Consider the following 15,530-nt stretch of genomic DNA (forward strand, 5'->3'; position numbering starts at 1 on the left):
ATATTTCGCATGAAACTTTGGAGGCCTAGACAACTAACCTTTCTTCTTTTTTCTTTTTAAATAACTTGTAGAATATTGACTTGTATTCAGTCTTGATAATTACATCCATTAATTTTTTTTTCTTTGTACATCGGTAAGAACTTAATCTTGTTTCCTCTATGCCTATCGACATAGTGATGGTGATGCTAATATTACACAAGCTTTCACTGGCTTCAAGGACAACTATCTTCAAAAACCAATGGAAAATCTGGACTATCCAAAACCAGCATAAATACATTAAGCCTAAGAACAAGGTGGCAAAGATATGTATGCAATATTTGCATATTGAGCCTTGATTGCTAGTGTTGCTTTAACAGTATTCATCAACATAGGCCTGCATAATCTGTTGGTCCATATGGTGCAAACAAGTCTGCAAAAAAACCTTTTTTTCTTCTGGGTTCACATCCCATGTCCTTGCATAATTGATCATTGCCCCATATATGTATGTTACTAATACAGGCTCTCCTAGAATTACCAATGTGCTTTTTCATAAAATTTTCCCATATTGACACTTGCTTTTCCATCTCACTTACACATGGTAGTTCAAATTTTCCATCAAGGAAGTGTGCTAGCCATTGACATCTAATTTCAGATGCATACAGATTTGAGAGACTTTCTGCATATCCTATTATAGCAAGTTGTGGAATCCGAGGATGAACTACTTGTCTGTAGTAACACAAAAGATGAATTTAAAATTGAAAGTAAGAAATGTAATTGATATTATCATAAATCCAATAAGAAATAAACAATTCTTAGCTAACCTGTAAAGAGAAATTCTATCAGTTGACCCAGTAATGCATTTCTGGAAGAATGGAGACTCAAAAATGTTTCTCAGCTTTTGCTCTCCCTTGTATCCTGTGGCAAATATGACAAGGTCTGTTTCTAGTGGCTGACACTCTTCGTCGATAATCAGACCTTGTTTACAGAAGCTAAAGCAATGTGCTTTCCTTATGATGATGCTTCCTTCTTCAACTTTATCATAGAACTTTTCTGGCAGCATGCATGTTTGACATGAAGAGATGTCTTGAAAGAAGCTAGATTTTGGTATAATTCCATATTTCTTTAATGGGAGTTTCGATCTTAGATAGCATTCAATGAACTTCGATATTCCCCATCTCTGAAATTTGATCCACATTGGGAAAACCATCAAGCATAAATTCCAAGAAAATTTGTGCAACTCGTGGAAATATTCAAACTTACCAATGGTGAGAGCAAGGTGGCCAACAAGCTGAGCAGACATGTTTGCCCAGGCTTGTGAATCAAAAACTCAGAAAAACGGTTCAAGTACAAGAAACCAATGTTAACACCACATATATTCTCACTCTGGATTTGCCAACGAGCAGTTCTTTGAATCATTGTACAAGGATACTCAAATCCTAGTAGAGAAGAAAAGAAAAATTAAAAATAAAAATGGAAAGATTGCAAGGATACTGCAACAATTTTTCTTACCGTTTGCATTTGCACATTCTGCTGCAATATCGAGTGCAGTTTTCTGTGAGCCAATGATTGTAATTCTCTTTCTTTTGATGAACTCAAGGGCACTCAGATTGTCCATTGCAGAATATTCCATTGAATGCATTATCTTACCATTGAACACTTCTGGGCCTCGATTTGGAGGGAAGTCTGGGATGTTTGGAAAACCACTGTATAGTCCCATACAAAGAATCACAAAATCAACCTGGTACACCTGATCATACAATCATCATCTCAGAAAACTATTTACAGTAATTACAGTCAATAAAATTATTTAACGTTTCAGTAATGAAGTTTGGTTTATCGTTACTAAAGTTATCTCTTAGGGATGCGAGATCTTGAGTTTGAAACTCAGCATTAGCAAAATCAACTGAAAAAATGGAAATTAGGTGGGATTTCCAAAGTTTTAATTGTAATAGTATCCTCATCGTGCATGCTAATTAAATGTTTGTTGACATACCTCTGTAGTGCAATTTTTGACATCTTGAACTCTAACGTGCCATTTCCCTTTCGATCCAAAGGGTTTACCACTTCCACCCCATAGAACCCAAGACTCCATCTCTTCATAAGACTCTCCAACATATCCTATGCTAATGACGTTGGAATTGAATTTTATGTAAGGAAAGATGCCAAAATGTTGTGCATAAGATTCAAGATAGTTAAGCACTTGACTGTGACATGGATGCTTGTCATTTACAGATGCAGGCCAAGGAAAATCAGAAAATTGGTAAGTTTCTTTGGTATTCTGGAGCTTGGTTGAAGCTATAGTACGAGTCCATACTCCTCCAATGCCTTCTTCAGCTTCAAAGATTATGGGATGGAAACCCTTCTCCAGGGTGTACTTGCATGCCAAAAGTCCACTTGATCCTGCTCCAATGATTGCTATCCGTTTTGCCATTACTTCAAAATGAGAGAAGAAAACTGATCCTGGGGCCTGAAATAATACATTGGATGGTCATTAAATACAAGAACCAGGTGAAGATCATTTATTAAGTTTCTCCAGCATATTCTTTGCGTATTTGAATCTAAATTCGTATTCCAAGTTGGTTTTGACTAATGAAATGTGTAAAGAATATTAAATTTCTGAGTATATTTGTAATATACAAAAATTTGGTATGCGTTTCAAATTTGGCAGCCATGTATATCTGTTTGTCTGCTACTAATGAAACAACAAGGCAAAGACTCCTGCCAAAGTAAAGATGGTGATGATATCTACTTGATTTCTTGGATTTTGTCTCTTTAATTTTAAGTTGACTATCGCTCATTGGTTCCCTTATGTCGAACTTATATTGGATTTTTGCAACATTTAAGGGATCTGTCGGTTTGACTGTTTCTGGTTTTACACCAGGTGATAATGGACATGTAACCAATCACAGATCTTGTTCTTAGAATCTTAATGCTTGTACCAGATAAAACCATATCTCAGACGTTTAATTTTGGTGTAACTAACAAGTAGACATGACCTGGTTTGGTTTGGAACCGAACTCGGATCAGAAACGGAACAATCAACAGTTTTTGAAAGTGAATCGGACCGAACTCATGAGACATAAAGTTGATCCTGTCTTCGAGTTTTTTTAGACTGAATCGGACTGGGTCAAAACCGACCAATTCAATGAATTAAACAAAAAAATTTTTTAGAAAAAGGTGGCATCCTGTGACGTGCCACGTGGTCACCATTTTTTAAGGTATTGCACTAAGGTCGTCTAATCACTATGAATTTGATGTATAAATTTTTCTGATTTATCAATAATATAATCTATGTTCCAATTAAATTAATTGATGACGAGGAAGCCACAGTCTCGGCAGCAAATCTCATATTGGTAGGTAGGATTATCTCCTCTAAACAGTATTCCCTTGCTCATGTTCGTAATATTTTGCTTCAGCTATAGCAGTTAGCTTTTGCTTTTGAAATTAAGCCTCTCCCCTCCATAAAAAATACTTTTCTGTTCTAGTTTGCCCATGAGAGAGATAAGAAGCGAGTTTTAGAAGGTTTGCCATGGTCCATTAGCAATCATCTCCTTATTCTTAAAAATTGGTTGCCAGATTTGAAAATTGAAGAAGTAGATTTTACTAGTTGTCCCATTTGGATTTAGGTGCATGGCTTGTCTTTGAATCATATGTCTTTGAATTATATGACAAGACAAAATGCTAAGCAGATTGCTTCTATTTTTGTGGTATTATTAGAATCTGATTTTGTTGAAGATTGTGATGTCTCGATTGGGCCTGCTTGCGTATCAAAGTGAACATTGATGTCACCAAACCTCTTATTGAGAGTTTTACCAATAAGAAAGCTGGCAAACTGAAAAGGATACGATTCAGATATGAAAGGCTTCCGGATGTGTGTTACATGTGTGGGTTGTTTGGGCACCAGATTCAATATTGTCCTAATCTTGCTAAGGTGACGAGTCCAGAAAATCAAGGTCAACGACAGGAATATGGACCTTGGATGCAAGCGGAAATTCGGGTATCCAATCGAGAAAGTCAGTCACTAAGGAAGCTCTTGCTTCACATCCAGATGATCAAACCCATCAACCTAGTGGAGAAGTTGGCATGGTGGCGCGTGTTCCCCAGCTGTCGCAAATAGTAACTCAAACCCAAATGGGGGTTTATGCCTCAGACACAGATGTACTATCAACAGCACGTATGAGTCAGGGTGTTGAGCTCTACAATTGTGCCGCCATTTTATGTGACCCTGACATATAGTCGCAATACCAATCTTGCCATCATGAGCCATCTACTACCCAATACTTTTACACCCACAAACCAGTACTCTAACCATTACAAGAACTGAAACTAGAGAGGTTGTTCTGTCATCCACTAATTCTCCTACCAATCTTGATGAGCCCCCATCTGACACACACCCTGACCGACACGTCGGCCAAGAGACAGGTTCTCTTAAGAGGAAACTTTACCCTTATCCTTTCACAGCATCCAAAAAGGCCAAAGATCTCTACAACAGCCCACAGACAATGATGGCCCTAACCCTTGGTCACAGCTTTCAATTTTTCTGGACTGTCATGGGCTGAATTTGTGGGCAAACCAATTCATCTCCCATCCAGTAATTCCATCTTAACTTTAAATAGTTTATCGGGTTGTGTTCCTAACCAAACTGTTTTAGCAGAAAACCCAAATAACAATATCCTCTTAAGCCCACACCTTAGACGACCTCTGAAACCCAAACCCAAACTCAAATCTCATCTCAAATTAAAACAACTGGCTCGTTATAGTCCTTTCGCATCTAAGGTAGATTTGGGTGTTGAGGAGAGGTGAATGGAAACACAGGAGTAGGGACAGGAAAACTTAGAGGATGGGCCGGTATGTGCAACTTCTGAGGCTCTGGTGGCTGGCCTAAAGCCACCACAGCAGCCATGACAATCCTAAGTTGGAATTGTCATGGGTCTGGTTCCCCCCTGACAATAAGAACGCTCAGAGAATTAATCTCTGCTAATAAACTCGAGATTGTGTTTTTGTCAGAAACAAAGAAGAAAAGTGACTTTTTGGAAAGATGAAAAGCTCATTTTGGTTTTAACCACTCATTTTATGTAGACCAAATTGGGTTATCTGGAGGTCTGGCTATGTGGTGGACAGATCCTATTTCTATTCAGATTTTGAATGTGTCTAGTAGATGGATTGATGCAATGGTTCACTATCATTGTTCATGGCATGCCACATTCCTATATGGGGAATCAGAAGCAAGTAATAAAATTTCCTTTCTTAGGAAGCTGAAAAATCTTCATTTAAATACGGAAGACCTTTGGTGGTTAATTGGTGATTTTAACATCTGCAACTCCAATAGAGATAAATGGGGAAGAAGAACAATAAATTCCTAGATTGCATCTGCTTATAGTGAATTTTTTATGGAAGAACAATTGGGAGAGCTTGAGTTTAAAGGGTCACAGTTCACCTGGTCTGGCAAGCATCAGGGCCCCTTTAGAGTAATGGAGCGAATTGATAAAGCAGTTGTTTCTTTATAATGGAAAATGCTTTTTCCTTACTGTCAACTGTTTCATGACAAATTGCTCGCCTCGAACCATCGTCCACTTGTGTTGGTCGTATTGTCCAGGGTAAGGAAACCTCAAAGAACTTTCAATTTTGATCTTCATTGGACCACCTCTAATAACTGTGATCGTGTAGTTGCTTAAGCTTGGCAAGATGTGGACTCAACTGAGCCATGTCAAACTGCATTGATGCATTGTAGGAGGATGTTAAGTAGCTGGAGTGCTCAAGAATTTGGGAATACTAGGCGGCGTATCCAAGATTTATCAAAGCTGCTTGATATGCTTCAATTAGACCCAAGGGGTATTTCGTCACCTGAAGAGATTGGTTCCATTGAAGCTGAGCTAAAATTTCAATGGCAATTAGAAGAAATCTACTGGCACCAGAAATCTAGGATAAATTGGATGCAGTATGGGGATAAGAACTCTCATTTCTTCCACTCCTCTACAATAATTAGGAGGTGCAGGAATCAAATCAGCAAAATTAAGGGGGCACATGGGAATTGGATCCAACATGATTATGCTATCAAGCAAGAGGCTCTGAATTTTTTCAAATAGTTATACCAAGCCAGACAGGTAACTACCTCTCCCGAGTTACTAAATTTTGTACCTCATTTTGTGTCTGATGAGATGAATGAGGCAATGTGCAAGCCTGTGACTAAAGAAGAAATCAAAGATGCTGTCTTTAGCCTTGGTGCTCACAAAGCGCAAGGACTAGATGGGTTTCAAGGGGTTTTTTTTATTAGAAATATTGGGGTATTGTGAAAAGTGATGTGGTGAAAATGGTGCAGGATTTTTTTTTTCTTTCAAATGTTCTTCCATTACATTTAAACACTACTAATATAGCTTTGATCCCAAAGACTAATGATCCTCCATTTTTTTTTTTCTAATTTTCGGCCTATTAGTCTTTGCAACTTTTCATACAAGATTATATCAAAGACTTTGGCCAACCGTTTGAAGCCTTAGTTGCAGGATATCATTTCCCCTATATAGTTTACCTTTGTGCCTAATCGAAGTATCCAGGAAAACATTCTGGTTGCTCACGAAGCTTTTCATAGCCTCAAATGTCGCAGGAGAGGTAAGCATGGAGCTATGGCTATAAAAGTGGATATACATAAAGCTTATGATAGTGTAAATTGGAATTTCTTGATTTCCTTTATGCATAAAATGGGATTTCACACCAAATGGATCTCTTGGATAACTCAATGTATAACTACTATTGAGTATGCTATTTTGGTGAATGGGGAGCAATCTATTTTTTGCCATCCTACGAGAGGGATTTGGTAAAGGGATCCCAAATCACCCTATTTATTTTTGATGATTCTGATGCTTTAGCAAAAATGCTTGATTGGGCTCTTTCTAGATACCAAATTGTGGGTTTCCAAATTAATCACCATTGCCCAAAGCTAACTCATCTACTCTTTACAGATGATACCTTCTTGTTTGGAAGGGCTTCTTTGGAAGAAGCAAGGCAACTAAAAGAACTTCTGGATGATTTTAGTATAGCTTCAGGTCAGAGAATTAACAAGCACAAATCTGATATTACCTTCAGCAGTAACACTCCTTGCCATATCCAGTCCAGTATTGCAAATATGTTGTAAATTTTTAACTCTGGTTCTATGTCCAAATATCTTGGCTTGCCTATATCCGAGGGACGGTCAAAATACAAAGCTTTATCTGTTCTAAAGGAAAGAGTGGCCAGTAAGCTTCAAGGATGGCAAACAAAATATTTATCTATGGCAGGAAGGGAAATATTAATCAAAGCTATTATTCAAGCTATTCCATCCTATGTGATGTCAGTGTTCAAGCTACTTTCAGGCCTTATTAAAGAGCTTCAGTAATTGGCAGCTAAATTTTGGTGGCGTCAATCTATAGACAAGGTAAAAATTCACTGGATGAGTTGGGATAAGTTATCCTGAAGTAAGTTTGCAGGGGGAATGGGTTTTAAAGACTTAAACTTGTTTAATGTTGCTCTTTTAGCTAAACAAGCATGGAAAGTGATCAACAACCCTCAAGCTTTATGGGTCCAAGTTTTGAAAGGCATCTATTATCCATATTCTAATTTTCTAAATGCAAGGAATTGTAAATCTGGATCATGGGGGTGGCACAGCTTTTTGGAGGGGAGAGAGGCTCTTAAAGCAGGGTTAAGATGGTAGATTTTTGGTCCTTTCTTTGTGAATGTCTAGAATGAACTGTGGATTCCCATATTACCTACTTTTAAAGTTTCAAGTTCCAGGCCAAATGATAGTCCTATCATCTATATTGTTGATCTTATAGATGTGAACTCAAATTAGTGGAATCTGCATTTATTACAAGCCTCATTCTCAGAGCAAGATTGGAAGGAAATTATTAAAATTCCACTGGCAGTTAATCCTCATGAAGCAAAAAGGGTTTGGCACTATACATCTAACGGGGTCCCTACTGTGAGATCCATTTATTTCTAGTGAAAAAATGGCATCACGAAGCATCTCGGCATTCATCCCCATCCTCTTTTAGGTTGGTAAATCCACAATTTTGGAAAAACCTATGGTCTCTTCCTTTGCCTCCAAAGGTCCCAGTTTTTCTATGGAGCCTGCTCTAATGCTTTGGCAACTAAAGTGAACTTGTTTCAAAGAAAATGCTCGAATTCTCCCTTATGTTCACTCTGTGGCATGCAAGAGGAAACAGTGGACCACTTAATATTTTTTTTGTGACCATGCTAGGGCTATTTGGTTTGGTTCTAGTCTTGGATTAATTCCACAATTATAGGGTTTTAGCTCTTTTAGAGACTGGTGGCAGCATTTGGTTGATGTTTTGCACTCTAGGGATTGCTAGCAAATTATTTTGGCAGGATTGTTATGTTGGAATATTTGAAAAGCGAGGAATGTGGCTCTTTTTAAATCTATTAAGCCTAATCCTTTGTTCCTCATTACAAAGGCCCAGAACGTCATTAATGAGCTGCTCTCTTTAGCTACCCAGCAATACCATTCTGAGCATATCCCTGCTGATGGTAGAAGGGCACCTTTTAAGTGGCAGCCCCCTCCTTTTGCTGTTCTGAAATGCAATGTAGATGCTTCTTTTGTGAAGGATTTTGCGATAGCAGGGTATGGTGTCATTATTCGTAATCGTGCAGGGCAATTTGTAGATGGTTGTGCAGCCTCTTTCACCTGTGGTTCCTCTTTAATAGCTGAGGGAATTGCTTTGCGAGCAGCACTCCAATTTGCTATCTCTAGAAGATACAATCAGGTGATTTTAGAAATTGATTCTTTATCTCTTGTTAATATATTGATTTCACCCTCTACTACAATTCCATGGGAAATTGAGGCTGTTATCCATGATATTAAGGTTTTCTGGACATCCTATCCTAATTGGTCTATAAGGCATGTTCCCATATGTGTCAATGAATGTGCCAACTTGATTGCTAAAGCTGTAGGGCAAGGTTTACTGTATCCATGATGGATTCTTAATCCTTCTGATAAGTTAGTTTATGCTCTACTTAAAGATAGGTTGTATGGAAATCTTTATCATGAATGAAATCTTTTCTTCTTATGGGAAAAAAAAAAGGTAATTTGAAAAAAAAAAGTATTTTATTGTGTCAATTAGGGTTATTTATCATAACAATATTAAAAAAAAAAAAGAATTTACGATTGTATTGTGGAACTAACATTAACTAAGATAGTGTGGTGTATTAAAAAAGACCAATTAGATTAACATTGTCATAGCATATTGTCCCATTAAACAAAATGTTAAAGGAAAAGAAATAAGCCCAAGAAAATGCAAGTTTAATACTCGTATAACCCACGACAGCAGAAGAATGTGTGTGGAGGTTGTAGGATCTGAGATGGCACAAGTACTTATTAGGGAATCTATGTTTAAAAAACCTATAAATTTTGGTTCACATGAGGAGCTGCCAACTAAAGGATAAGGGAATGAGGTTGCAGATTCCAAGTTCCCAAAGGATGCAGTTGACAAGTGGCTTGCTCCAAAGCAGATCCATAGCTTTTATCTTTTAAGATACCGATCATTTGTTGATGCACAAATAAAATCCAAAATCAACTAATTTGACAGGAGATTCAGAAGAATTCTTTTTTTCAGATTACTAGAGAATTGAAAGCAAAGGGGCTATGTTAAAATTAAAAAAAAAAAAAAAAGTCACTAGTTTTAATCACTTGATTTATCATTTTCAGTTGTATGATCTAGGTAGATAAATTATTTTCTTTTCAATAATCCCATTTGCCAATTGTTATTATTCATTAAAATCTAAAAAATTTTGTAGGAATAGCAACAAGCGGGTTGGAGGTGGGATCACTCTCCTCATCTCTGTTTCACAAGAGATCAGATTGGGGTGGGGACTTTCCCTTATGAATGGGACAGGACAGGTTTACCATCACCTTGATGAAGGATTGAAAGCTTAATATCTAACTATGAAGGATCCTTTTGTCCTGTGGAATAATCTAAAAGAAAGATATGATTATCAGAAAATGATTATTCTTTTAAAAGGTATGATTGGATGCATTTAAAATTACAAGATTTTAAGTCAATCAGTGAGTATAATTATGTTATGTTCAGAGAAACTTTTTAGTTAAAATTACGTGAAGAAACTATTATTGATAATGATATGTTAGAAAAAGCAGTCTCCTCCTTTCATGCCTCGAATATGCTCTTGAAGCAGCAATATCGAGAGAAGGGTTTTTAGACATATTTTGAATTAATTCACGCCTTCTTGTGGCTAAACAAAATAATGAATTATTAATAAAAAATCATGAAAGTCGACCAACTAGTTCTACCCTATTTTCTGAGGTGAATGACGCTTCTACCTATTATTCTAGACGTGGAAAAGTTCGTAGCTGTGGTTAAGGAAGAAATATGTATTTCTATCGTGGTAATCATATTTGTAATTCATCAGATTATAAGAATACATCTCACCACCAGAAGTAGAAAAAAAATGACGAGAGCCAAGAAACAAGACAACATAAAAATTTAGAAGAAGTATGCTATTGGTATGGTATAAAAGGATACTGGTCACATACCTATTGTATGCCAAAATATCTCGTTGATCTTTATCAAGCATCACTAAAAAGAAAAGATCAAAATACAAATGCAAATTTTATTTCAAAAAGTGATGTTGATATTGTTCACTTGGATGTAGCATATTTCTTTGAGCATCCTAAAGGAAAATTTGATCATTTGATTGGTGATGGGATTGTCTGTTAAGTCATTTAAATGCTTTTATTTTTGTTGGATCATCTTAGTTAATATTGTCATGATATGTAAGTTTTCATATTTTGTTTATGATACTTTTTATCATATCATATTAATATGATTATCATGTTATTTAGAAAGTCTTATTTTATCTATTTGTCACATTGTATTTCTTTTCTTTTGAAGATAATATGAATATGGATAGTCTAAAGTTTTTGTTTGCGTTCAAGCTTAATAGTGAAGATATGTGTCTAATTAACCGCACAACTACACATACCATATTTAAAAATAAAAAAATATTTTTCTCATTTGCTTATGGAAAAAGCAAATGTTACCACAATATTTAGTAGTGCAAATTTAATTAAAGGCTCAAAAGAGCCATCATATTGCTACTTGAGGGAACAAAATTCATTATAAGCAATGCATTGTTTTCATCCAAGTCTCAAAGAAATTTCTTAAGTTTCAAAAATATCAGTTGAAATGGATACCATATTGAGACATTAAATGAAAGGAATGTTGAATATCTTTGTATTACAGATAATATCTTAGGTAAGAAATGTGTATTAGAAAACTATCCATGTTGTCTTCTGGCTTGTACTACACAAAAATTACTACAATTGAAGCACATTCTATTGTAAACTAGAAGTTTACTAATCCAAACATTTTTATACTTCGACATAATTGATTGGACCATCCTGGATCTATAATGATGAGAAGGATAATTGAAAATTTATATGGAAATCTTTTAGAGAACCAGAAGATTCTTTCAGCTAACGACTTTTCTTGTGCCACTTGTTATTAAGGCATATTGATTATTAGACCATCATCAATAAAGGTTAGAATTGAATTCCTACATTTTTAGAAAGTATCCATGGGGATATATGTGGTTCTATACACCCACCTAGTGGATAGTTTAGATATTTTATGGTCCTAATAGATGCATCTTTTCAGATATTTTATGGTCCTAATAGATGCATCTTTTCAGATATTTTATGGTCCTAATAGATGCATCTTCAAGGTGGTCACATGTGTGTATATTATCAACTTGCAACCTAGTGTTTACGAAATTGTAACATCCCATGCGGTAAGGAGAAATAATCTACGGCTAGAGGCGGGGCCTCGTTTGAGACCTTAACCAAATGGGGGGCAGAAATGAATCGAATCATACATTAAAATGGAGGAAACTAATCACTAGAGGCGCCTTTTAGTGGAATGGCCTAGAGAGTTGGAAGAACTCCGGGGTTCAGTGTGCTCTCTTGAGAGAAATCCTAGGATGGGTGACCTCCTAGAAAGTTCTCCATTCCACCTATGGGACAAAACTGTGAGGCTCAGGATGGGGTGGGCCAAAGCAAACAATTCCTCTAGTGATTGGAGTCGGGGAGTTACAGTTTGTATCAGAGCAAAGTAGGGATGGCGATACGTAACGCCTACGATTCCTGGAAACTCTCACGCGTGAACTGTGGCGAAGCATGGTTCTCTGCCCAGGGCTTTGCAGGGAGTGCAATACGTAACGCCTACAAATACTTTGATAGGTACTCTCTTTTGCCACCAAAGACAGTGAAAGTTAGTATCAAAGTCAAATCCCGTCCAGTATATGTGTGGTTCGGGGACGAACCAGGCAGAAGCTGGTGGGCCTGTAACATCCCATGCGGTAAGGAGAAATAATCTACGATTGGAGGCAGGGCCTCGCTTGAGATCTTGACTAAATGGGGGGCAGGAATGAACTGAATCATACATTAAAATGGGGAAAACTAATCACTAGAGGCTCTTTTTGGTCGAATGGCCTGGAGAGTTGGAAAAACTCTGGTGTTAAGCGTGCTCGCTTGAGAGAAATCCTATGATGAGTGACCTCCTGGGAAGCTCTCTATTCAACCTATGGGACAAAACCGTGAGGCTTAGGATGGAGTGGGCCAAAGCAGACAATTCCTGTAGTGATTGGAGCTGGGGCGATGTAATACCCCTAATTTTTAAATAATTATTTTATATGTAAATATTAGTATTTTATTGTATTAAATATTTTGAGATTTTTTTAATCTGAATTTTTAGAATCGGGTTTGATTTATCGAAAATATTAAACTTTGATGACTTTTAAAAATTAATTTAAAGTCCACGTGGCAAAAAATATATATATATTTGGATTCTACAAAATTTTCTGAGTTTTCTGAAATTTTTTTGAAATTTTTAGGTCTCATTTTGCTCACAAGGCAGAGTAAAAATTCAATTTTTGGGTATTTTGTATTGGACCGATCGAATCGGACCGGCCTTTGTCCTTTTTCCCCTCCCTTCTCCTGCGTCACGCCTGCTGCCCTCCCTTCCCTCTCCTTTTTCTCTCTCCTCCCTCCTCCTTAAGCAGGCCAGCCATCACCCCAGCGTTCCCCGGTCGCCGGCGCACCTCCAAGACGTCTCCCCGCCGCTGACCGACACCCTAGCTAGCCGAAAAATCCTGCCAAAGCTTCCCCTGCACGCGCGCCCCATTTCGGCTCCAATTGGACCATTCTAGTCGATCTAGCCACCAATTGGACCGGGTCTTATCCCAAACATCATCTACACCTCGAGAGCTTTTCATAGACACCAAAAACACCCAAATCCATTGAGCGGCTTGCCTAATTTTTGCCAGGAAAGTTTTAGCCCATTTTGACTTTTGGGCTAAATTTCTAGCAAACCATGAACCTCACGAAAAATCCAAGAGTACCGGAGTACTCCTCTCGACCAGAGCTTCGTGGCAATACCCATTTTAAAATTTTTCAATACCGTTTTCCGGTGAGTCCCACGGAACTTTGCAGTATTTTTTCGAGCATTAAATGAGCTTAATAAATTTCACAAAAATTATGCACTAACCCCCGTGTTATGGGCCGGAAAGACAGGCGACCGAAGGTACTTTAGAACTGAGTCAAGATTATAGGCTAGCCCACCATTTTCATATGTCCCGGATACGTTTCCAGTATCAGAATTGGAGTCGGTAAGCCCAAACCCTAAGTTTCCTTAATTATTTAGTTTCGGGTTTAGATCAAAAATCCATAAAATATGTATTAGCTTAGTAATATTGCTAAGAACCACGAGACAAAATTTTAGAATTTTTAGAGCTCATTTGGGTACTTTTTGCAAAAAAGGTTAGTTGTAGGGACTAAATTGTAATTTTTTAAAATTATAGTTGTTGACTATTTGGATGGGCCTAGGAGGGGCCATGTGATGTAATTAAGATATAGTTGTGTGACTTTGTAGATATAGAAGTGTATTTTTGAGCCTTTTTGTAAGTTGGGTAGGTTCTAGGTATAGGGGAAACTCTGCCGAATTTTCGACACAACTAGGGTGTCTTTGATTCTTTTTAAGCTTGTATTGAGTCAATTATATTAAATAATTATAAGGTAATTGTCAGGTGAGCCGAAACAGCCTTCCTCCTCCGCCCAACCACCACAGTGACCTTGGTTTACATTTGTGAGTAAAATATTAATTTTAATTATAAATTCAATATTATATATATTCAAGGCATGCTCATACATTACTTATAAATATATATTTATATAGTTAAATACTAGGCACGCTTTATATTGCATTTTTAATTAATGAAATGAATACGTATGTTGTTTTATGGTAATTTAGAGCTGTGTGCGTGTGTAGTGTGTGTGTGTGGTGATATTGGATATGGGCAGGACGGGTAGACGCGATTGGAGCTTGACTCGCTAGGAGCTGATCCTATTGTGGTTAAGACAGGGTAAGCAGGGCTCGAGTTGATCTCATTGGCTCTCGCATTTGGACTATTAAGAGAAAGTCTGGCTTGAGATGTACTCGTTGGCAGACGTTGGATTTAAGAGAGTTGTTTAGGGGATCAGCTCCCATATATATATATATATATATATATATATTGTTTGAACATTATATGGGTGTGTGAGTGCTCTAAATTACCTTCTTATTGTCTGTGACGTGACTTGTATGAAATCTTTGAAGGTGTTGCATTCCATTCCTTAGGATGTACTAGCCTTAGATAGCTATAGAAATTATACTTAAAATTAGTATTCTACTCTCTGAGTCAAGCGCTCACTCCTGTTTATCTTATTTTTCCAAGATACAGGAGATTTCTTGTTGAGTTTTAACCTGCCTCTCTTCTTCGCAGGTCATTTAGTAATATCTGTTATGTTTTGTATAACTTTATTAAATTCTAGAACTCCGCATGTGTTAGAAGTATTTTATTTGATTTGGGTCTACAATATAATACTATGTTGGATCTGTAAATCTATTAAATGCATGTATGATTGGATTGGACAAGGAAGCCAAGCTCCCATTTGATTTTATGACATGATGAGTATGTGGAGGGTGAGTTGAGCTCCTCAAATTGATAGATATATAAATTGTGCTTACAGGTCGGATGAGTTAAAACTCGCCGTTGGATGGTCCATATTATGGCCAGACTCTGTCCGGTTGATTTCTTGAAATTGGGCTCAATATGGACCTTAGGATTGGGTTAAGAAATAGTTAGGCTTACTATAGGTCTCGAGGGCTTTAGGTTAGCCTAGGTCCTAGTGTCGGTCCGACCCATAAGTTAGGTCGTGAAAAAGTTAATATCAGAGCCAGATCCGTTCCAGTAGATGTGTGGTTCGAGGACGAACCAGACGGAAGCTGGTAGGCCTGTAACATCTAGTGCGGCAAGAGAAAATAATCTACGGCTGGGGGGGGGGGGGGGGGGGCAGCCACGCTTGAGACCTTGACCAAATGGGGGGCAGGAATGAACCGAATCATACATTTAAATGCAGGAAACTAATCACTAGAGGCACTTTTTGGTCGAATGGCCTATAGAGTTGGAAGAACTCTGGAGTTAAGCGTGCTCACTTGAGAGAAATTCTAGGA

At 37.4% G+C, this 15,530-nt stretch overlaps 1 protein-coding gene and 1 long non-coding RNA gene across 2 annotated transcripts; one reads left to right on the forward strand and one right to left on the reverse strand.

Moving 5' to 3' along the window:
* Nucleotides 1-227: 227 nt before the first annotated feature.
* LOC110641889 (probable flavin-containing monooxygenase 1) lies at nucleotides 228-2,566 on the reverse strand. The gene is made up of 5 exons (XM_021793755.2): nucleotides 1,973-2,566; nucleotides 1,489-1,726; nucleotides 1,240-1,415; nucleotides 801-1,156; nucleotides 228-705 (listed from the first exon to the last, which is right to left on the reverse strand). The coding sequence occupies exons 1-5, from the start codon at nucleotides 2,408-2,410 to the stop codon at nucleotides 363-365; spliced, it is 1,551 nt and encodes a 516-aa protein (XP_021649447.1). The 5' UTR covers nucleotides 2,411-2,566; the 3' UTR covers nucleotides 228-362.
* A 1,211-nt stretch (nucleotides 2,567-3,777) lies between these two features.
* On the forward strand, nucleotides 3,778-10,467 carry LOC110641887 (uncharacterized). The gene is made up of 3 exons (XR_002492356.2): nucleotides 3,778-6,083; nucleotides 6,936-8,732; nucleotides 9,763-10,467. It is a non-coding gene; the product is annotated as an uncharacterized LOC110641887 (long non-coding RNA).
* The last annotated feature ends 5,063 nt before the right edge of the window (nucleotides 10,468-15,530 follow it).

Source organism: Hevea brasiliensis, chromosome 17, assembly GCF_030052815.1.
Source record: "Hevea brasiliensis isolate MT/VB/25A 57/8 chromosome 17, ASM3005281v1, whole genome shotgun sequence".
Taxonomy (NCBI): domain Eukaryota; kingdom Viridiplantae; phylum Streptophyta; class Magnoliopsida; order Malpighiales; family Euphorbiaceae; genus Hevea; species Hevea brasiliensis.